The sequence below is a fragment of the Crocuta crocuta genome, unplaced genomic scaffold (assembly GCF_008692635.1).
Source record: "Crocuta crocuta isolate KB4526 unplaced genomic scaffold, BGI_CrCroc_1.0 scaffold223, whole genome shotgun sequence".
Taxonomy (NCBI): domain Eukaryota; kingdom Metazoa; phylum Chordata; class Mammalia; order Carnivora; family Hyaenidae; genus Crocuta; species Crocuta crocuta.
The window spans coordinates 3,817,062-3,841,701 of NW_027529426.1; the positions used below are offsets into that span (position 1 = coordinate 3,817,062).

Below are 24,640 nucleotides of genomic sequence, written 5' to 3' on the forward strand. Positions count from 1 at the left end.
GCTGGTCTTGATTTTTCTGATGTTCTTTTGCAGCTCCAATGCATTTCTAACAGATAAAAGGAAAAGAGATGAATAGAACTACAGTTCCTAGTAAAGATTTTTCAAATAAACTATGAAAATATAAAATATGCAAAACAGCACATAATATTGAACGTAATTTGGATGTAGTAAACTAGCATTACTGCTAATATGCAATGGAGATTTCCAAGGCCAAGTCTCTTGGTGAATTGATACCATCATCACAAAATTCTTTCAAATTCCTGGGGTCTACTAGATGCCAGAAAGAAATATCAAGTGTTAGTGAACAAAAGTAAGTCCCTGCCCACTTGGAGCTTACATTCTAGTGGGAAAAACTAAAAACTAAAAGATTTCATCATAAATGCTATATGTACAGGGGCACCTTGGTGGCTCAACTGGTTAAGTGTCTGACTCTTGGTTTAGGCTCAGGTCATATTCTCATGGTTTCCTGAGTTTGAGCCCAGAATCAGACTCCATGCAGACTGTGGAGCCTGCTTGGGATTCTCTTGTCTCCCTCTCTGTCCCTCCCCCATTTATACCGTCTCTGACTCTAAATAAATAACTAAGCAAGCAAGCAGGCAGGCAGCCAAACTAGCTCTAAGTACATTGTTATTTAATCTGTTTAAACTTATTATGTGACCCTGAGCAAGTTAACCAACCACTCTGTACCTCAGTTTCATCATCTGTCGACTGGGGATTATAATAATACCTACTACATACAATTCATGGGGGAATTTAATGAATTAATACAGTATATAAACAATGCCTACCACACATTAAATGCTCAATGGTCATTTAACACTGTAATATGTTAACTGTTGACAATGATGTTGGAGCAAAAAACTTCCACCAAAAGCAAATACTGAATATTTTTTTAAGGGCAATTTGTCACAATTAGTCTCAATTCTATTTATTCTGGGAAATTTACTCTAAAACAAAATTTCAATCTAGATTTAGATAGACAAATATAGCTCTACATCACCCCTAAAATTATAGATAATTCTCATATGCAGTAAAGAAACTATTAATTTGTTTGCTAGTCAAATCACAACTAGTGGGGCACCTGGGTTGAGTACCCAACTCTTAAACTTCAGCTCAGGTCATGATTCCAGAGTTGGATTGAGTAATCACTGGGCCACATGCAGAATGTGGAGCCTGCTTGAGATTCTCTGTCTGTCTGTCTGTCTCTCTCTCTCTCTCTCGCCCTCTGCAGCTCTCTGATGCTAGCACTGTCTCTTAAAAAAAAAAATTTTTTTTAAGTCACAACTACGGAAATTTAGGGTATACTGCAAATGAATGTGAAATTCTATCTTTCCTAATTTGTTGGAAATGAGCTTAAAAGGTTTAACAGAGTTGCCATTATGTTCCCATAATTTAACATAAATGACTTATCTTTCCCCTATCCTAAGCCCCCACCAATAAAGATTTCCACTTTTCCAGCAGTTTTTAAAAATTCTAGGGGGGCCGAGATGGTTCAATTGGTTGAGCATCTGACTCTTGATTTTGGCTCATGACATGTTCCCTGGGTCAAGAGATCAAGGCCCATGTCAGCCTCAGCACTAGGTGTGGAATCTGCTTGAGATTCTCACTCTTTCCCTCTGCTCTTCTCACCCACTCACTCTCAATAAAATAAAAATAAAAATAATATACTCTGAAGCTTGGGGCATGTCACATACCCAAAGCACGTTGACATGGAAACTAAGAAACTTGAAGGCCATGGGGAACATTTATGACCCTTAGCAACCACAAGTTCTAGAACAGGGCTGTTCAATAGATAATAATGTATGCCACAAATGTAGTTTAAAATTTTCTAGTAATCACATTAAAAGAGTAAAGGAAGTAGAGAAACTAATTTCAGTGATTTTTTTTATCTCTAATATATTAAAAAACTATCATTTAACATATAATCAAAATATTTTGAGATAGTGCCATTTTTTAAAAATACTAAGCCTTCAAAAATCCAGTGTGTAGTTTATAACACTTTTCAATTAGGAGTGTCCACATTTCAAGTGTTCAAAAGCCATATGTAACAGGCAAATCTGCAGATATAGAAAGTAAATTATTGGCTGTTAGGAGGAGAGGAGAAGGAAGAAAGATGGGAAAGATCTGCAAATGGGTACAAGGATTATTTTAGGGGAAATATTCTGGAATTGGATAATGCTGACAGCTGTGCAATTTTGTACATTTTTAAAAGTCAAAAGGTTTTTTCAAACTTGTAAAAAAAGTCACACACGGACAGTGGCTACAGTACTGGACAAGTGCACCTCTAGAGAACCAGGAAATAATAACCTCTCCAATTATAACAACACTGCCATTTAAATTTTACTTTGTGAACTTCTGTCATCATACTTCACACAATCTATAATGCAGGATAATTAAAGTTCTGAACATATTAACCCCATGAATATTTACTGAGTACCCACTATTCCACAAGGCAAACAGGGATTGAGTGATAAAAATGATTGGCAGGAAATGTTCTATAACCCACCCTATCCCCATAGAGCCTTCATTCTAAGGTATTAAAAGAATTTGTAATATTGTTAAATGAAGTACAGGATATCATGAAAGTAATATTTAACAAGGATGAACTCTGGAGGGTAAGAAAAAGCTTCCCTAAAGAAACTACCATTAAAAACCTTAACCTGGTAAAGCCAATGATGTCATTTCAGGCAGAAAGTCCGTTCTGTGCAAAACAGATGCAAAATAGGACCTGGCCATGTTTAAGAATCGAAAGGTCACCCATATGCCTAGAATACACAGAATAAAGGAGCAGAAATTAGGAAAGGTAGGCAGGAGCCAGATTATTCAGGTTCATGAAAAGCAATGAGAAATTCTCAAAATTGTAACCTGACAATGAGATTTGAGTCTTTCAAAGAACAACCAACTGTAGTGAGGAGAAAATGCCTGGAGGTAGATTAAAATAGAAACAGAGAAAAAGGTTAGGAATCAGTGAGAACGAGAAAGCTTACTTAGATGAAAATAAGTAAATTAATTAAGAGAGAGAAGAGAGGTAAGAAGACTAAGTTATTACAAACTAAAAGTGTATGATCTCTTAAAGAGGAAACAAGGATCACTCTTAAAGCTTGCTTTTCCACTGAGTAGATGATAGTACAATAAAAAATTAAGATAAGAGAACAAGAAATTGGGAGGTCAGAGTTTTGGGAAAGGGAAAATTAAAAATTCAGTATTGGACATATTGAGAACAGCTGTCTATAAACATCCAAAGGGCCAAGTACATACTTGAAAACTCAGGTGTAGAGTTCAGGAGTCATCTGAGCTGAAGATACGAAAATGAGCAAGACAGCAAAAACCAGGACAGTCTGTTATCACTGGCACCAGAGGAAGAAAAATGTTTAAGGACAGAGCAGTTAGGATGCTGACAGAGAGTAATAATAATAGCTAATACTTAAGGAACACCTTATAAATAGTATTGACTTACATGTAATAACTCACTTAACTCTCCTAACAATCTTATGTTTACCAATAAGAAAACTGAGATACAAAGAGGTCACACAGCTAATAATTAGTGAAGCCAGATTTCAAAAATGACTCATGAGCCAAGACATACACATTTTATTTGACTCTAAGATACCATCAATTACAGGATGCCCTGATATATGCCAAAAAGAAAAAAACAGCTTATTTACACTATGACAATATTTTATCATTTAGAATTTTTATTTTACACTTACTCAAAGAAACTTTAGATTTTACAAATATCGCTCTTAAGACTGCATAAAGAAAAAATAAGCAAAATAATTACTTTTTTCTCACTGAAAGCCCTGAATGTGTACACACACACACACACACACACACACACACACACACACACACACACACCCTTCTTCCAGAAACATACATAAGAAATTGGCAATAGTAAGAACTATGGATCTGGGGTAACTGGGAGACCAAGGCACTGTTTGAAAATTATTTTAAATATATAAACATAGAATTTTTTCTGCAAAACACTTTAAAAAGGCTAATGGTCCTTTGCAAAGTGAAATGGTAAAAGTATCCACTATAATTGGGTAGTCAATTACAGGTGAGGAAATAGAAACCATGTTGACAGAGAACTCTCAATTTTTGGCTATAAAGAGTAAATGAGAAATAGAGCAGTAGTTGGAGAAAGAGGGTAGAAGGACAGTTTTCTTAATAACATAACCATTAAGCAGTATATTTAAATGCTAGTAGGATAGTTATAGCAGAGAAGGAGAGGTTAAAAATAAAGGATGGTAGGGGTACCCAGCTGGCTCAATCAGTAGATCATGTGACTGCTGATGCCAGGGTTAGGAGTTCTAGCCCCACATTGAGTGTAGAGATTACTTAAAAAGAAAATCGTTTTTTTTTTAAGGTTTCTTTTTGAGAGAGAGCACACATGCGCATGCAAATGGGAAAAGGACAGAGAAAGGGGGGCAGAGGATCCAATATGGGCTCTGTGCTGACAGCAGAGATCATGCCTGACATGACCTGAGCCAGAGTCGGATGTTCAACTTACTGCCCAGGTGCCCCTAAAAATAAAATCTTTAAATAAGTAAGTAAAATAAAGGATGGTAGATAATGTAATGAACAAGATGGAATGGGGTATAAAAGGTGAAATCCAGAATGAAAAAAGTAAATGACTGACCTCAGATAAAAGAACACTTCAATTTCATCAGGAAAGGAAAAGTTATGTTAATGTAGTTGTGTAAGTCTCTTGTTTTTTTATCTTCAATGAACTTATAACCTTTTCCCACACTACTAGTGTGAACCATTTAACAATCTTCAGGAATTAAGTCTGGGTGTGATCCATAACATAATCATCTTGATCAAGCATAGTCTTTTAAAGGTCACTTTTTGGGAGTGAGATTACCAATTTAAGAACAGGGTCTAAATATAATTCAGTACCTAGCACACCGTCAGATCTCCATACTTTCGGGGTGCCTGGGTTGCTCAGTTGGTTAAGCATTCGACTTCGGCTCAGGTCATGATCTCACGGTTTTTGAGTTTGAGCCCGGCATCGGGCTCTGTGCTCACATCTCAGAGCCTGGAGCCTGGAGTCTGTTTCGGTGTCCGTGTCTCCCTCTCTCTCTCTCTCTGCCCCTCCCCCACTTGTGGTCTATTTGTCTCTTAAAAATAAATAAATGTAAAAACAAAACAAAGGTCTCCATACATTCCAGAAGTGGTTTAAACAAGCTCTAATTTGTAAAAGAAATACATGCGCAGAATTAAAACGTACCTGGATTAAAACTTTCTAATGTTCACAATCATATCAGCATATGTTCAACAAAGGTGATATACACAGCCACATTAGTACACCACTTCACTTTATCGTGCATGAGAACAGTCACTTCTTTTCCATTTTTTTGGTTGAATTAAATCCCACTTATGACAGGGCTACTATAAAACTACTAAAATCAACAACATGGTATTGGTAAGAGAAAAGACACACAAACCAATGGAACAGAATAGGAAGCTCAGAAAGGCTCATACTTACACAGTCAACTAATCTTTGACAAAGGGGCAATTGGATAGAGAAAAAAATTTTTCAAAAATATAGCACTAGATCAACTGGACATCCACATGCAGAATAATCTTATATTACACTTTACATTTTCTAAACAGGCAAAATTCTTTTAAAAAAATTTTTAATGTTTATTTTTGACAGAGAGAGAGAGCGAGAGAGAGCGAGCAAGCATGCACGAGTAGGGGAGGGGAGGAGAGAGAAGGGAGACAGAGGATCCAAGCAGGTACCCTGCTGTCAGCACAGAGCCCAATGTGGGTGGGGCTCGAACTCATGAACCGGGAGGTCATGACCTGAGTTGAAGTCAGATGCTTAACCAACTGAGCTACCCATGTGCCCCTAAATTGTCAAAATTCTTAATATTCAATACTGGTAAAGTTGAAGAGATATCAATAAAGCTAGAAACCTTTTTAAAGGCAATACAGCAAAAAGTATTAACACCATAAAATTTGTCATTTTTTTGTAATAGAAGGGACTTTAATTATTTTTTTAAAGATAATTCATACAGCCATTGATTGATTATACAGAGCAATTTCTCAGTACTTTTGTCTTTCAACTTAAGAAATTGGTATATACCATGATAATGCCAAAACAAGACTGCTGGCTCATCACCTAGAGTACAAATACACACTTAATTGTTTGACACTTTATTGAACACAAAGCAAGATTAAGCATCTTTGCCTTTGTTGCATACAGCTGAACCAGGAGCCCAGGGAGAAGACGGCACAGCTTTCCTTGGCGGGGAAGATGTGAGCCCCTGTAGTCCCGTCTTGTTGTGGGAAGACTAACCCATGTTCTGTCGGTTGCCATAGCCTCTGGGATGGGTGTCCTTCCAGTCATCCCACTCCCGAGCTCTGTGGAGCGTTTGCTCATCATCCTCTTCCTCCTTTTGTTCCTGATCTTCATGTTCCTGAGCAGCTCTTTTGGGCTCTGGTGTTGTCTTGGCTATGCCCTGACCTGGTAATGCTCCGTATTTCCAATGCTGATCATACCAGTCATTCACCGTCATAGACGCCAGACTTGGATAACCAGCCCCAAATACTTTGGCTTGGGCCATGTTCTGAGTGAGAAGGAAGGGTTTCATTGGAGGCCTGTCCTGACGAGCTGAGTAAGAAGTTGATGGCTCTTTTGAGGACTCTCTTTCTCTCAGGATCTTCATCTCCCAGTCAATGCTCTCAATCTCTTCCAAGCTGATACCAATCCACCTTTGAAGGTGAAGGAGGTAATATTCACGAACATGCTCATCATCTGCTTGACCACTTTCCACAGCAGATTTCAGTGTGGACAACTTATGCTCCACCTCCTTCTTCTGCTTGTATCTCTGTATTTTAGCCTGTCTTTGTGTTGCCACTGCAATGAGGCTAGGATAGGCCATGGAAGAACCAGCAGTATTATCAGTTGAGTTATTCTTGGTTTTGGGCAGCTCAAACTCTGCCACATGATAGTATTGGCACTGAGTTAAGTAGTTTAAAAAGTGTTCTCGAGCGCACTGCAAATCATCTAGACGCTTGCTGGGGTTGGCTTGTTTCATGGCAAGTGCTCCTTGAAATGCTGGCACCATCAGGTACTTCAGATCAGTGGAAGCAATCTCTTCCAAATCTTCATTTCGGCTGAACAAGTCGAGCTGTGCTAACATTTCAGCAGTCTTCTTAAGGAGGTCTAGTCCCTTGAACACCTTATCTTGGATTATCTGGGAACCGGTGGGCTCAGTCGCTACTTCCACTTCGTCCAAAAGCTGCTTGCTGGTTTCGAACAGCTCGGGGAGCCGTGGTAGCAGTAACTCGTCTTCGGCTGTTGCCATCTTGGGGGAGGGAGGAACCAAATTTGTCACACTCTTTAACCCAGTATTACCACTCCTAGAAACTGCCTAAGGAAATAATTTCATCATAAGTAGAAAAAATATATATAACCATAACAGTAATCACTGAAGCATTAAATATAATGAAAAACAATAACCTAAGTATCCATTAACTGAGGGTTGTCTACAATAATTATGGTGCAATTTAATACAGAATACTACAAACAAAAATAAAGGAGTATACTTCTGGTTTCTAATCCAATATGTAAAAACTTAGAAGACATCACTCCCATTCCCAGAAGAAAAAAGGTGAACAAACTGAAAAATCAACAACTCTTCTTAAATCCACCAGAGAATTGAAGTCTCAGGGCAAACTGCTGCCCCCAAAATTGAGAAGACAGATGGGCACAAAATAAGGCTCAAAACTTACCAGCGCAAAAGCTCACAAGCATCTCTGCATGAACCATTACTCAGGTAGGAAAATCTAAACTGTAATTGACAAACTGCTGGAGACACAATCAGGTTGAATTTGAAAGTGAAAAACTCCCAAGGTGCCTTCCTACTTTGTTGAGGTTTTACCTCCAGGATCCCTACCAGGTTTACACAGTAAAGATAAGAGAAAATGCCCTCGTGCTTCTGGCAGGAGGAAGGGGAAAGAAGCCATTTTGAAATAAGCCCAGGGTATTCTTTGAGAGAGAGACAGAGACAGAGAGGGAGACAGAGACAAAGTGTGAGTGGGCAAGCCGCAGAGAGAGAGAGACACACACAGATTCTAAAGCAGGCTTCGGACTCTGAGCTGTCAGCACAGAACCCAATGCGGAGTTCGTGAACCATGACATCATGATCCGAGCCAAAGAAGAACACTCAACCAAATGAGCCACCCAGGTGCCTCTATGCCCAGGGTATTCTGCCTAATAAGGCCTGTCCCCAAAAGAAGCTTTTGGGGGCCTAACCGACTAGAGTTTGTTGCTGTTTTTTAATGTTTATTCATTTCTGAGAGAGACAGAAACAGAGTGTGAGCAGGGGAGGGGCAGAGACAGAGGGAGACACAGAATCTGAAGAAGGCTCCAGGCTCTGAACTGTCAGCCCAGAGCCTGACGCAAGGTTCGAACTCCTGGACTGCCAGATCATGACCTGAGCCGAAGTCAGACGCTTAACAGACTGAGCCACCCAGGCGCCCCAAGTTTTTTATGAGATCTAACCAACCTAAGAGAAGAGAAAATATCTGATCCCAAACCCCTCCACAGTCTTCCAGTAACATTTAAGGGGGGAAGGGGACTGAGAAGCACTTTTGAAGGTCACAGCTTAGGGGTATAGACTCTTTAAAAGACTGAGACCCAATTGCAGGACTATAAAATGCTTCCCCTCCCCCAACCACCACATCAATAGGGCTCCTGTGCAATAACAGGGGATTACAATTCAAAGAACTGGAGGTCTCAGACCTTACTTAAGATGGTGCCTTGGCGGCTCAACTGAGCATCCAGGTTCTTGGTTCCAGCTCACGTCATGATCTCACAGTTTGTGAGTTTGAGCCTCACGTAGGGTTCTGTGCTGACAGTGCAGAGCCTTCCTGGCGTTCTCTCTCTGCTCTTCTCTCTCAAAATAAATGAAATTTAAAAAAACGTCTCTAAAGAGCCCCAAAGGCAACAGGGGAGACAAAAACAAGGGTATCAGAGGAGATGTTAGATTCTGACATCTACAGCTACAGCAATCAGTAAACAGAGACTAATTCCTGGTCAGACAGACATAAAGTCTCACATCAGAGGCCTACTTCCCTTAGTAGATGGCTTTCAAGAAGAAAATTATAAGGCATACTAAAAAATAAAAAACACAGGAAAAAACTCTGATGGCAGAAATGCTAGACTCAGACTAAAAATTTTAAACTATGATTAATATGCTAAGTGATATTATGGAAAAATTTGACATCTAAATCAGATGGGTTATGTCAGCACAGATGGAAACTCTAAGAAAGAACCAAAAGAACATGCTAGAAGTTAAAAAAAAATTTTAACAAAATTAAAAATGCCTTTGATGGGTAAGTGGACAACAACAAAATGAATCCATGGGCTAAAAGAAATGTTGACAGAAACTCCCAAAACTGAAATGCAAAGGAAAAGCAAATGAAAAAGACAAAATAGAATACCGAAAAGATATAACATACGAGTAATGGGAATACCAGAAGGAGAAGAAAGGGACAGAAAATATCTGAAGCAACAGTGACTAAGAATTTCCCTAAATTAATGACAAACACCAAATCACAGATCCAAGAAACTCAGAGAATATAAAACAGGATCAATCCTGGGGTACCTGGTGGCTCAGTCAGTGAAGCATTCAACTCTTGATTTCAGCTCAGTGATAATCTCAAGGTTCTTAAAATCTAGCACAGAGATGCTTGCAATTCTCTGCCTTCCCCCCAGGCGTTCTCTCAAAATAACTTAAAATAAACAAGTAAATGAATAAAACAGGATCAATCCCCCAAAATTCATAGGTAGGCATATCATATTCAAACTGAAGAATATCAGAAACCGAGAAAAACTTGAAAGGAGCCAGAAAAAAATCAAACAAACCCCTTGCCTATAAAGGGAGCAAAGATAAAAATTACTTTGGACTTTTCTTCAGAAATCATGAAAGCAAGAAGAGAATGGAATGAAATATTTAAAGTGATGAAAAGAGGGTGGCCTGGCTGGCTCAGTCAGTGGAACATGTGATTCTTGATCTTGGGCCCTGCACCAGTTATGAATATATATACAAACAAACAACAAACAAACATATAAACGTAAAGTGTTGAAAGTAAAAAGCCCTACCAATGTAAAATTCTATATCCTGCAAAATTATCCTTCAGATATAATAAATAAACTTCTCAAATAAAAATAGGTGGGGCGCCTAGGTGGCTCAGTCAGTTAAGCATCCGACTTCGGCTTAAGTCATGATCTCATGGTTCATAGATTCAAGCCACGTGTCGGGCTCTGTGCTGACAACTCAGAGCCTGAAGCCTGCTTCAGATTCTGTATCTCTCCCTCTCTGTAACCCTTCCCCACCCTCACCCCCCGGCCCCAGCTCGTGTTCTGTCTCTCTCTCTCAAAAATAAACATTAAAAAAATTTCTTTAATTAAAATATTTTTTAAAAATAGGAAATTTGTTGCCAGCAGACCTATCTTGCAAGAAATATTAAAATAGATTCTTCAGGAAGTAAGAAAACCAAATACATCAGAAACTTAGAATTTACATAAAGGAAGAGCATTAGAGAAAAAATAAAGGTAAAATAAAATCTTTGATTTTTTATTCTTAACTGATCTAACAGATAACAGTATGTCCAAAACAGTAACAACAATGAAGTATCTGGTGATTAATCCTTATGCATAAGTGAAATGAATGACATGCTATAATGAACAGGAGAGAGGAAATGTAGATTTTGTTACAAAGCACTTGTACTACCTGTGAAGTAGTACAGTGTTATTTGAAAGAGCATTTACAAGGGGTGCCTGGGTGGCTCAGTCGGTTAAGCATCCGACTTCAGCTCAGGTCATGATCTCGTGGTTTGTGGATTTGAGCCCTGAGAAAGGCTCTGTGCTGACAGCCAGCTCAGAGCCTGGGGCCTGTTTCGGATTCTGTGTCTCCCTCTCTCTCTGACCCTCCCCTGTTCATGCTGTCTCTCTCTCTCTCAGAAATAAATGAAACATAAAAAAGTTAAAAAAAAAAAGTATTTACAAGTGTATACGGCAAATTCAAATGTTACTAAAAAAAAAAAGGAAGGAAGGAAGAGAAAATGCATAAATGGGGGCAGCTGGGTAGCTCACTCAGTTAAACTTCCAACTCTTGACTTTGGCTCACGTCGTGATTTCATGGTTTGTGGGTTCTAGCTCTGCAGTTCAGAGCCTGCTTGGGATTCTCTCTGCCCCTCCCCCGCTGTGTGCTCATGTGCGTTCTCTAAATAAACAAACTTTTAAAAAAGCACAAATAATATGCTAAGAGAAGAAACAATGGAATAAAAAATGCTCAATAAAACAAGATAAGGCAGAAGCACAGAGCCCAACATGAGGGCTTGATCCTAGGAACTGTGAGATCATTACCTGAACTGAAATCAAGAGTCAAGAGGTCTAACCAAATGAGTCACCTAGATGTCCCACATGTCTATATATAAAAACAAAGACATGTTAACAGTAAAAGGGATGGTAAAACTGTAAAACTAAAAAGAAACATATAAGAAAAGCTTCAGGACAATTGGATTTGGCAATGATTTCTAATACATGACACGAACAAAACAGACAACAAAAGTAAAAGTTAACTGGAACTACATCAAAGTGAAAAATTCCTATGCATCAAAGAACACAATCAACAAGAGTCAAAAGGCAACCTATACAATGGAATAAAATATTACAAATCATATAAATGACAAGTAATATCCAGAACATATAAAAGAGCTCCTAAAATCAAAACTGAACTCAATTAAAAAATGAGTAGGGGTACCTGGGTGGCTCAGTTAGTTAAGTGTCTGACTCTTGATTTGGGCTCAGGTCATGATCTCATGGTTCGTGAGCCCTGAGCCCTGAGCCCTGCACTGGGCTCCATGCTTAGCACAGAGATTTGCTTAAGATTCTCTCTTCTTTGCCCCTTCCCCTCTCTCTCAAAAAATAAACAAACTTTTAAAAATACAAAACAAAAAACCTTTAAAAAATGGGTAAAGTTCTTAAATAGACATTTTCCCACAAGATATACAAATGGCCAACGAGCACATAAAAAGATGCTCAACTTCATTACAGAAATGCAAATCAAAGCCATGAGATACACAGATCTATCAGGATGGCTACTATAAAAAAAAAATGAAAATAACAAGTGTCGGCAAGGATGTGGAGAAACCAGAACCTTGTACACTGCTGGTGGGAATGTAAAAAAAAAAAAAAAAATGAAAATAACAAGTGTTGGCAAGGATGTGGAGAAACCACAACCTTGTACACTGCTGGTGGGAATGTAAAACAGCACAACCACAATGGAAAACAGTATGGCTGTTCATCAAAAAACTGAAAATGGAATTACCATGTGATCAAGCAATTCCACTTCCACATGCTTAAAAAGCAGTGTCTTGAGATAATTCACACACCCACTTTCATGGCAGCATTATTCAACATACTCAAAAGTCAGAAGCAACCAAGTGTCTGTTGACAGATGAATAAACAAAATGTGGTATGTACCCATAATGGAATATTATTCAGCCTTTAAAAGGAAAGAAGTCTGACATGTTACAATATGGATGAGCCTTAAGGATATTATGCTAAGTGAAATAAGCCAGTCACTAAACTACAAATCTTGTATGATTACCCTTACAGACACAGAAAGTAAAAAGGCAGTTGCTAGAGGCTGGGGGAAGGGGGGGGGGGGGGGGAAAAGGGCATTTGTNAACAGGTACAGAGTTTCAATCTTGAAAGATGAAAAGATTCTGGAGATTAGTTGTACAACAATGTGAATGATAAGATGCTAAGTGTTTTTTATAACAATTTTGAAAAAAATAAAGGGATGGAGAAAAGCATACTGTGTTAATGCTAATCAAAAGAAAGTTGTCGTAGTCATTTTAATTTCAGAAAAGTAGTTTCCAGAGCAAGAAAAATTACCAGGGATAGGGGCACCTGGCTGGCTTAGTTGTAGGAGCATGCAACTCTTGATCTCAAAGTCATGAGTTTGAGCCCCATGTTGGGTGTAGAAATAACTTAAATAAAACTTTTAAAAAGTGAAGAACGAAAAATTTCCAGGGATAAAAAGCATCACATATGATAAAAATGTCAATGAACATTAAGAACCAAATTTCAAAATACATCAGCCAATAAAACTATAATGAGAAACAGATGAATCCACTATTAGAGTCAGATTTCAACATCTCCCTACCACTATCTGACAGATCCAGTAGGCAGACATAGACTGATCAGCAACCACCAAACTGGAATCTAATGGACATCTACAGACTACTTCATCCAGCAGAAGCAGAACATACACTCTTCTCAAGCTCACACAGAACATTCACTAGACCACACTCTGGGCCATAAAACACACTTTACAAATTCAAAAGAACAGGAATATAGAAAAGATACTTTCAGATCACAAAAGAATTACACTAGAAATTAGGGGCGCCTGGCTAGCTCAGGAGGTAGAGCATGTTGACTCTTGATCTTGAGGCTATGAGTTTGAACCCTGCACTGAGGGTAGAAATTACTTTAAAATTCAGGGACACCTGGATGCCTCAGTTGGCTAAGCCCTTCTTCCACCGTCTGTGTCCCTCTTCTACCGGCGGACACGCACGTTCTCTCTAAATAAAAGTAAACATTTTTAAAAATCATATAAATGACAAGTGATTAATGTCTAGAATATAAAAAAAGAGCTCCCAAAATCAACAAAAAATGAATCCAATTAAAAATGGGTAGGAGAACCTTTAAAAATAAATAGCAATCTACATATTTAACGCAATCCCTATCAACATACCACCAGCATTTTTCACAGAGCTAGAACAAATAATCCTAAAATTTGTATAGAACCATAGAAGACCCTGGATAGCCAAAGCAATTCTGAAAAAGAAAAGCAAAGCTATAAAGACAACACAATTCTAGACTTCAAGGTGTATTATAAGGCTGTATTCATTAAGACAATATGGTACTGGCACAAAAACAGATCCACAGATCAATAAGAAAACCCAGACATGAACCCACAACTGTATGGTCAATTCATCTTTGACGAAAAGTGAAGAATGTCCAATGGAAAAAAGACGGTCTCTTCAACAAATGGTGTTGGGAAAACTGGACAGCAACATTAAGAAAAATGAAACTGGACCACTTCCTTGCACCATACACAAAAATAAATTCAAAATGGATCAAAGACCTACATGTGAGACAGGAAACTGTCAAAATCCTAGAGGAGAACAGAGGCAGCAGCTTCTTGGACCTTGGCCGCAGCAACTTCTTATTAAACACGTTGCTGGAGGCAAGGGAAACAAAAGCAAAAATGGACTACTGGGACTTCATCAAGATAAAAAGCTTCTGTACAGCAAAAGAAACAATCAACAAACCAAAAGGCAGCCTAGGAATGGGAGAAGATATTTACAAATGACATATCTGATAAAGGGGTAGTAATCAAAATCTATAAAGAACTTATCAAAATCAACACCCAAAAAACAAATAATCTAGTGAAGAAATGGGAAGAAGACATAAACAGACATTTTCCCAAAGACATCCAGATGACTAACACATGAAAAGATGCACAACATCATACATCAGGGAAATACCAATCAAAAACCATGATGAGATACCACCTCACACCTGTCAGAATGACTAAAATTAATATAAGAAACTACAAGTATTGGTGAGGATGTGGAGAAAAGGGAACCCTCTCACACTGTTGGTGGGAATGCAAACTGGTGTATCCACTCTGGAAAATAGTATGGAGTTTCTTCAGAAAGTTAAAAATACAATTATCTTGTGATCCAGCAATTGCAGTACCAGGTATTTACCCAAAGGATACAAAAATACAGATTTGAAGGGATACACGTACCCCAAAGTTTTTAGCAACATTATCAACAATAGCCAAACTATGGAAAGAGCCCAAATGTCTGTCGACTGATGAATGGATAAAGATGTATATATGCACAATGAATATTACTCAATGATCAAAAAGAATGAAATCTTGCTATCTGCAACAACACTGATGGAACTATAGTGTATTATGCTAAGTGAAATAAGTCAGAGAAAAACCAATACATGATTTCACTCATATGTGAAATTTAAGAAATAAAACATGAACACATGGGAAGGGGGGGAAGAGAGTGGGAGGGAAACAAACCATAAGAGACTCTTTACAACAGAGAACTGAGGGTTGATGGAGGGAAATGGGGGGGGGGGGGCTGGGCTAAATGGGTTATGGGTATTAACGAGGGCATTTGTGTTGAGCACTGGGTGTTATATGTTAAGTGATGAATCACTAAACTCCTGACAATATCACACTATATGTTAACTAGAATTTAAATAAAAATTTGAAAATAAGCAAACAACATACTTCTAAATAACACCAAGTCAAAGAAGATACCTTAATATGTTTTAAAATACTTTGAACTAAATGAAAACAAACAAACAAAACAAACAACTTATCAAAATTTGCAGGATGTGGGGCGCCTGGGTGACTTAGTCGGTTAAGCGTCCGACTTTCACTTAGGTCATGATCTCGCGGTTCGTGGGTTCGAGCCCCGCGTCAGGCTCTGTGCTGACTTCCAGCTCAGAGCCTGGAGCCTGTTTCAGTCTGTGACTCCCTCTCTCTCTGACCCTCCCCTGCTCACGCTGTCTCTCTCTCTCTCTCTCTCCTAGAAATAAATAAAACATTAAAAAAAAAATTTGCAGGATGTGTTAAAAACAGTGCGTTGAGGAAGATTCACAATGAATGCATATACATATCAGAAAAAAGTCAAGGAGCTCCTGGGTAGCGCAGTCAGTTAAACGTCGACTCTTGATCTCAGCCCAGGTCATGATCTATTATCTGGCTCTGTGCTGATGGTGCAGAGCCTGCTTGGGATTCTGTCTCTCCTCCCTGCCCCTACCCCACTTGCACACTCCTGTGTGCTCTCTCAAAATAAATACACTTAAAAGTCAAAATCAAGAATCTAAGATGCCAGGAACCAGAAAAAGAACAAATTAAATACAAAGTAAGGAAAAAGAAAAATTTAAAAACTGCAGAAATCAATGAAATTGAAAACAGGAAACAGAAAAATCAAATAAGCCAGAACTTTGTTCTTTGAAACAAGTACTTCAATAATCCTCTAACAGATTAAGAAATAAGACACAAATTACTAAATATCAGAAATGAGAGATTCATCTCTACTAGTCCCATGGACATGAAAATAACTTGAGTAATAAAATAGAGTAATATTGCAAATGATCACAAATTTTATAACCTAGATGAAGTGAACGGATTCCTTGAAAGACACGATCTGCCAAAACTAAACAGGATTATTACGTATTAAGGAAACTGAATCAATAATAACTTTTCAAAACACAAAGCACCAACCCCAGATACTGTCACTGATGAGTTCTATCAAATATTTAAGGAAGAAATTATACCAAATCTCTACTTCTTACAATCTCTTTCAGAAGGCAGAAGGAAAGCAGAAAGAAATTATTTCCTAACCCATTTTATGAGGCCATATTACCCTAATACTAAAATCAGACAAATACATTTGAAGTACAGACCACGATCTTTCATGAATATGTGAAAATCCTCAAAAAAAATATCAGCAAATTTACTTCAACAATGAATTTAGAGAATTATACAGTTACCCTGGAACAACACAGAGGTCAGAAGTGCCTATGCCCCTACACAGTTGGGAAATCCGCATGTAACTTTTGACTCCCCCCAACTTAAGTACTAATAGCCCACTATTGACAAAGTTTTACTCATAACGTAAACAGGTGATTAATGTATACTTTATATGTTACATGTACTAACTGTATTCTTACAATAAAGTGAGAAAAAAGAAAATACAAACAAGATCATAAGAAAATATATATTGATACTACTATATTAGTAAAAAAAAAAAAAAAATCCACGTAGGAGAACCTGGGTGGCTCAGTGCATAAGGGGTCCAACTCTTGATCTCAGTTCAGGTGATCTTACAGTTCATTTGGGAGTTTGAGGCCCACACAGGCTCCATGTGGACAGTGCAGAGCCTGCTTGGGATTCGCTCTCTCTCTCTGCCCCTCCCCTGCTCATGCTCTCTCTTTCTCTAAACAAAGAAACTTAAAAAAAAAAAAAAAAATCCATGTAAAAGTGGACCTGTATGATTCAAAGCTGTGTTATTCAAGGGTCAACTGTACACCATGACCAAGCGAGATTTATTCTGGGTATACATGCTGGTTCAACATTAAAAAATCAAATAATGTAATCAATCACATCAATATGTTGAAATAGTAAAAACACACTCCTATCATAGATGCAGAAAACCACTTCACAAAATCCAAAACCCACTCACAATAAAAAACACTCAGTAAACTAGGAATAGAGTGGAACGTTCTCAATTTGATCAATGATATTTACAAAAAACCTCTCACAGCTAACATCATATTTAATGGTCAGAAACTCAAATTTTCTCACTAAGATCAGGTACAAGGCAATGATATCCCCTCTTACCACTCCTTTTCAACATTATACTAGTTCTAGCTAATGCCACAAGAAAAAAAGACAAGAGAAGACATACAAATTGGAAAGGAGAAAATACAACGGTCTTTGTTCACAAATGACACGACCATCTATGTGGCAAATCTGAAAGAAATGACAAAAGTAATTCCTAGAATAAGCAATTATAGCAAGGTTAAAGGATACAAGATTAATATACAAAAGTCCATCACTTTTCTATATATCACCAACGAACAAGTAGAATTTGAAATTAAAAACAATACCACTGAGCATTAGCACCAAAAAATAAAATTAGCGAGGGATGCCTGGGTGGCTTAGTCAGTTAAGCGTCCGACTTTTGCTTAGGTCATGATCTCGCGGTTCGTGGGTTCGAGCCCCGCGTCGGGCTCTGTGCTGACTGCCAGCTCAGAGCCTGGAGCCTGTTTCAGAGTCTGTGTCTCCCTCTCTCTCTGACCCTCCCCTGCTCACGCTGTCTCTCTCTCTCTCTCTCTCCTAGAAATAAATAAATAAATAAATAAAATTAGCGAGGTATAAATCTAACAGAATATGTGAAAAAACTATATGAGGTGGAATGCCTAAGTGGCTCAGGTCATGATCTTGCGGTGAGTTCGAGCCCCATGTCAGGCTCTGCTGACAGCTCAGATATTCTGAGCTTCATGGATTCTGAGTCTCTCTCTATCTCTGCCCCTTCCCTGCTCGTGCTCTCTCTCAAAAAATAAACATTAGGAAAAAGGAAAAAAGGATTATATGAGGAAAACTATAAAGCTCTGATGAATGATAGTAAAGAACTAAAAAGATGGAGGACTGATATTATCCAACTTCAAGACTTAGCAGAAAGCTACAGTAATCAAGACACGGTACTGGTCAGGGTGCCTGGGTGGCTCAGTCAAGCATCTAACTCTCGATTTGAACTCAGGTCATAATCTCACTTTTCGGGAGTTTGAGCCCCACAGTGGGCTCTGTGCTGACAGTGAAGAGTCTGTTTGGGACCCTCTATCTCCCTCTCTGCCCCTTCTCTGCTCAGCCTCTCTCTCTCAAAATAAATAAATAAACTTAAAAAAAAAAAAAAAAAAAGGAAAACTCAAAATGGATCATGGATCACAGACCTAAAATGTAAAATACAAAAGTATAAAACTACTAGAAGATAACATAGGGGAAAATCTAGATTAAACTTGGTATGGTTATGACTTTTTAGATGTAACATCAAAGTTACAATCCATAAAAGAAATAAGTGGTAAGTAGGACTTCTTAAAAATAAACTAAAAGACAATCTCAAGAGAATGAAGAAAAAAGGGACTGGAAGAAAGTATCTGCAAAAGATGCATCTGATAAAAGACTGTTACCCAAAATATACAAAGAACTCATTAAAATTCAACAATTGCAAACAACACAATTAAAAAATGAGCTAAGACCTTTAACACACACAACAAACAATATAAATAGACGGCAAATAAGCATATGAAAAGATGGTCCACCTCATATGTCATGGGGGAAATGTACATTAAAACAATGAGATAATGGGGCACCTGGGTGGCTCAGTGGGTTAAGTATCTGACTCTTGATTTAGTCTTGATTTCTTGATTTCTGTCATGATCTCATTGTTCATGGGATCTAGACCCATGCTGGGCTCCATGCAGACAGCACTGAGTCTGCTGGGATTTTCTCTTTGCCCCTCCCTTGCCTGTGCTTGCTCTCTCAAAATAAACAAACTTATTTTTACCACTATACACCTAATAGAATAGCCAAACTCTGGACCGAATGCTGGCAAAGTGTGGAGCAGCAGAAACTCTCAATCATTGCCGGTGGGAATAGAAAATTAGACGGTTACTCTGGAAGACAGAGTGTACTTTCTCAAGAAATGAAACATTCTCTTACCATATAATACATCACACTCCAGTTATTTACCCAAAAGGAGTTGAAAACTTACATCCACACAAATAGTGTACATGGATGTTTATAGCAGCTTCATTCATGGTTGCCAAAACTTAGAGGCAACCAAGATGTACTTCAGTAGATGAATGGATAAATAAACTGTGGTAAATTCTGACAATGGAATATTACTCAGCAATAAAGACACAGCTATCAAGCCATGAAGAGATACAGAGGAAACTTAAATGCCTATTAAGTGAAAGAAGCCAGTCTGAAAAAGCTACATATTATGCAACTCCAATTATATGCCATTCTGGAAAAACAAAACTATAGAGACAGCAAAAAGGTCAGCAATGGTGGTGGTGAAGGAGATGGACAGGATGACACAGGATTTCCAGAGTAACAAAAATACTCTGGGGGCACCTGGCTAGCTCAGTTGGAAGAGCATGCAACTCCTGATCTTGGGGTCACTGAGTTCAAGGCCCACATTGGTGTAGAGATTTAAAAAAAAAAAAAAAAAAAAGTTGCTTGTCTTAAATCTTGGGATACTGCACAAGCTTTCCTTTACAAAAGCTATCATCACACACAGAGCATACTTTTAGTGTGGCTATACCCTTGTTTATATTTATGGAAATTCATAAATTGAAAGTTTCTATATTTACTAAATATATAAATGCATAGAAAAAGTTGTTGAAAGTTCCCTCTGAAAGAGAAGATGAAGACTCAGGGGAAGAAGGAAAGGGTAAGTATCATAAAATTTTACTCTGTATATTTCTGTATTGAAAATTTTTTCACAAAGACCCCATATCCTTAATTTAAAACAACTTTTTTTTAATGCCCCAAATTCCTATATCATTAAGAAAATTCAAAAAGGAACTTTAAGGGACACCTGGGTAGCTCAGTTGGTTAAGTGCCCAACTCTTGACAGTGTGGAGCTTGCATGGGATTCTCTCTCTCTCAAAATAAATACATAAACTTAAAAAAAAAAAAAGCCAAAGGAATTTTAAATGACAAAACATACTGACAGCAAAAAAGAAAAAAATAACAAAACTGAAGAACTGAAACATGGGGTGCCTGGGTGTCTCAATCAGTTGAGAATCCACTCTTGATTTCGGCTCAGGTCATGATTCCAGAATGGTAGGACTGAACCCTGTCTTAGAATGTACACTGAGCATGGAGCCTTGCTTAAGAGTCTCTCTCTCTCTCTCTCTCTCCCTCTGCCCCCCTCATGTTTGCTCTCTCTCAAAAAAAAAAAAAAAAAACCAAAAAAAAAAGAAAAAACCTGAAACAAAAAGAGAAACATGGAACTAAAATAAAATTGAAAAGTCACAGGCTCAACTGGTAAGATAGAGAATCAGTAAATTAAAGGCAGGAAAAAGAAAGGAAACTAAAATATGAGGTAAACCATGCCCTCTATTTACTTATACATTAATAGCATCATCAATAATGAGATGTATTACATAAAAGATTAAAAAAAAAACAAAACACCTGACAAACATTTTGAATGTGAACAAAACACTGAGACAGAAAAAGAAAAATTCGCAAAAAATATGCCTGTCAGGGGCGCCTGGGTGGCTCAGTCATGTGAGCGGCCAACTTTGGCTCAGGTCATGATCTCAAGGTTCACGGGTTCGAGCCCCGCATCGGGCTCTGTGCTGACAGCTAGCTCAGAGCCTGGAGTCTATTTCGGATTCTGTATCTCCCTCTTTCTTTGACCCTCCCCTGCTCATGCTGTCTCTCTCTCAGAAATAAATTACAAAAATTAAAAATTTAAAAAAAATCATTAAAAAAATATGCCTTTCAGCAACCACTCTAAAAAGCCACCTGGTTCTCAAACATCCCAATTTACAAAGAATAATCCCATATGGTTTCAAAACAATGAAATGGATAGAATAATCATAAACACATTTTATAAGACAAATATGGCTTTGATGCCCCCAAAGTTACCCAGCACAATTCTAACAAATACAGGCAAGTCTCACTAAAAAGATACACAACTCTGAACAAAATCTTGGTTTACATACCATTATAAATGTAAAGTACTATTCACTATGACCAAGAGGGATTTATTCCAAGAATTCAAGAATGATTTCACTCCATGAAAACTTTTATCAAAAAGTTATTTGGAAATGCCTTAATCTGACAAATATAGACCTTACTTTGACAAAAAACATATATCTAAAATTGAGACAAAATTATATTTTTCTTAAAAATGGGAAAGACCAGAAAATATGCTATCACTTCTACCACTTAGAGTAATCCTTCCATCTAAACACTTTTTTTTTAAGTTTATTTACTTTGAGAGAGAGCACATGTGTGCCAAGTGGGGGTGGGGGGGGGAAGGAGAGAGATTCTCAAGCAGGCTCGACACTGTAGCACAAAGCCTGATGCGGGGCTCGATCACAGGAACTGTGAGATCATGACCTGAGATGATATCAAGAGTTGGATGCCCTGAGCCACCCAGGCGCCTCTAAACACAAACACTTTTTTGAAACTCAAGATGAACTTATTTTGCATGTTATTTTAACCACAAAATTTCAAACAACTGAGATAAATCTCAAATTACTTTTGAAGCTGTGACTTGTAAGTCCCCAACCTCTAAAATTGTGAGAAAATTAATTTTTGTGGTTTATGTCATCCTGTCTATGGCATTTTGTAATGGTAACCTAGGGGGGACTAAGATATCCACACCCTGATAGGAAAAAAAAAAAAAGAGAAAGGGATGGGGCACCTGGGTGGCTCAGTTGGTTAAGCGCCTGACTCTTGATTTTGAGTCAGGTGATGATGATCTCAGCTTATTAGATGAGCCCAGAGTCAGGCTCTGCCCTGACAGCACCAAGCATACTTGAGATTCTCTCCCTCCCCTGCTCAGACTCTTGCTCTCAAAATAAATGAAATTTAAAAAGGGGGGGATCATTTATTGCCATTGGAGGTGACTATTATACCAAATCTTTAATAAAAAACTTCATTCCAGTTGATGATGAAAAGCCCGTTTCTAAAAGAATACTGTGTATGTGTCTATGTGTATAACATATATATATATTATTAGCTATACAAATATGAAATTGATAATTAGGAAAATCAACTTTCTGAAACCCCCAATGAAATAACTGATTCAGACAAAGTCCAACTGAACTAGCATCACTAACAGTGAGACAACCTGATATTATTATGCATCTATTAATATGACTTAATATGAAACATATACACTAGAAGCCTTCTTGCCAAAAATGTTTAACCTGAATCTAGTCAAACATTTACACATAAACTCCCAGTTTATAAGAAATATAAAAGCACCACCATAAGGAAATCTCCAGAATTTTCAGTGTCAAAAAATAGGAAAAACGAAGGGCTTGTAGGGGAGAACTACTGTAAATTTTAAAAGACTAAAAATTACATCCATATGCAATTTGTAAGCTGTAAGTGGATCCTGATCCCCCCCAAAAAAACTATGAAACATTTTGTAGTTATCTGAAGAAATATGAATATTAGATATCAAGGAATTAACATTTTCTTAGATAGGATAATGATTCCATAGTTACGTAAAAGAATGTTATTTTTAGATGTACGCTCAAGATTTTGGTAGTGGATTAACTTTATAACACTAACAAATGTTCAACCTAAGTAGTAAGAACGTAACTTTATTTCAAATTTCTACTTGAAAATTTTATTTTTTAATTTTTAAAGTATTTATTTTTGAGAGAGCACGAGTGGGGGAGAGGCACAGAGAGAGGAAGACACAGAATCTGAAGCAGGCTTCAGGCTCAGCGCAGAGCCCAACGTGGGGCTTGAACCCACAAACTGCAAGATGAGGACCTAAACTGAAGCCAGACACTCAACTACTGAGCCACTCAGGTGCCCCGAAAATTTTCTTAATAAAAAGTTAAAATAAAAAAATAAAATTAGACAATTGATTTTTCTACTGAACTTAAAAAAAGATTGTGTTAATGGTGAGAATATGATGAAATGGGCTGCCTCATGCAGTGCTAGAGCTACAGTAATTTATGACAAACTTTCTGGGAAGCACTTTGGACATAAGCATATGAAAAGTTCAGACACTGACCCAGTAACTTTTTTTCCAGGAAATCTATCTTAGGAAAATAAACTCATTTAAAAATTATGTAAAGATATTCCATTCTCTCTCTCTTTCTCTACACACACAGTGGAAAAAATAAAAATAACTTTTAAATGTTCAACAAAAGAATGGTTTAGGGGTGCCTCACTGGCTCCATCAGAAGAGCATACAACTCTTGATTTCGGGGTTGGAAGTTCAAGCCCCATGTTGGGTGTAAAGATTACTTAAATAAAACTTTTAAAAAAATGGATGGTTTAGTCAGGTAATACCAAATTTCAAAGATGTAAATTACTATTAATATTCAATACCATTTAATATTTAAACAGTAAACATTCTATTTTGTTTTAAAGAGTCAGATGCTTAACCAACTGAGCCACCCAGGCATCCATCTTTTTAATTTTTTTAAACTTTTTAAAGAAGTTTATTTTTAAGAGAAAGAGAATGAGTAGGGGAGGGGCAGAGAGAGAGAGGAGGACAGAAGATCCCAACCAGGCTCCGCACTGTCAGCACAGAACCCAACGTGGGACTCAAACTCATGAGCGGCGAGATCATGACCTAAGCAGAAATCAAGAACTGGACACTGAAGCCACTGAGCCATCCCAGACACCCCTTAAAGATCTTATTTTTAAGTAATCTCTGCACCCAACGTTGGGCTCGAACTCACAACCTGAAGATCAAGAGTTGCATACTCCACCAACTGAGCCAGCCAGGCACCCCTAAAGAGTAAACACTTTAAAAGAATATTTAATGCCACACAGAAAATACAAGATATATTAAGATGGGGAAAAAGTACAAAACAATACTTAGTACGTAACTAAGCTGCTGATTTGGTAAAAAGAAAAAAAGATAGTAATAGCAATAGCTATCTGTGACTGATGAGAGACTGTTGCTTACATCTGTCATCTTGTACATTTCTAAATTCCCAAAAAAGGGCAAGGAGACAAAGACTGTGCTTCTGATAAATATTTACAGACCACAAGCTCTTACTCCCATGGTCATACACTTGATTTTTTTATCACCAAAACTGCACCTTCCCTGAAATCCATTTTAAGTTTCTCAGATTCCCAAATTCTTGAAATCAAGTTCACTTTATTACTCCAAACCCAGCTATTAGCTGGCTTAACTGAACATCATCACTCTCCCTTATTATCAATCACTCCCTTGCAAACAATAGTGCTTTTGTTCCAGCACCACTGCTAGTTAAACTCATTCCCCAATTAAC

General features: G+C 37.8%; 1 protein-coding gene across 4 annotated transcripts in view; it reads right to left on the reverse strand.

The window, feature by feature from the left end:
* The window catches only part of UBE2K (ubiquitin conjugating enzyme E2 K), a 75,533-nt gene that overhangs the window by 34,357 nt on the left and 16,536 nt on the right, over positions 1-24,640 (reverse strand). For 3 of the 4 annotated variants that reach the window (XM_077758912.1, XM_077758914.1, XM_077758913.1), the window contains exon 2: positions 3,830-7,319. The exons of the other annotated variant lie outside the window; for it this stretch is intronic. In XM_077758912.1, coding sequence (XP_077615038.1) covers positions 6,303-7,319 — 1,017 coding nt within the window. In that variant the 3' untranslated portion in view covers positions 3,830-6,302. Of the gene's footprint in view, positions 1-3,829; positions 7,320-24,640 lie in introns of those variants that run through there. 4 annotated transcript variants of the gene reach the window in all.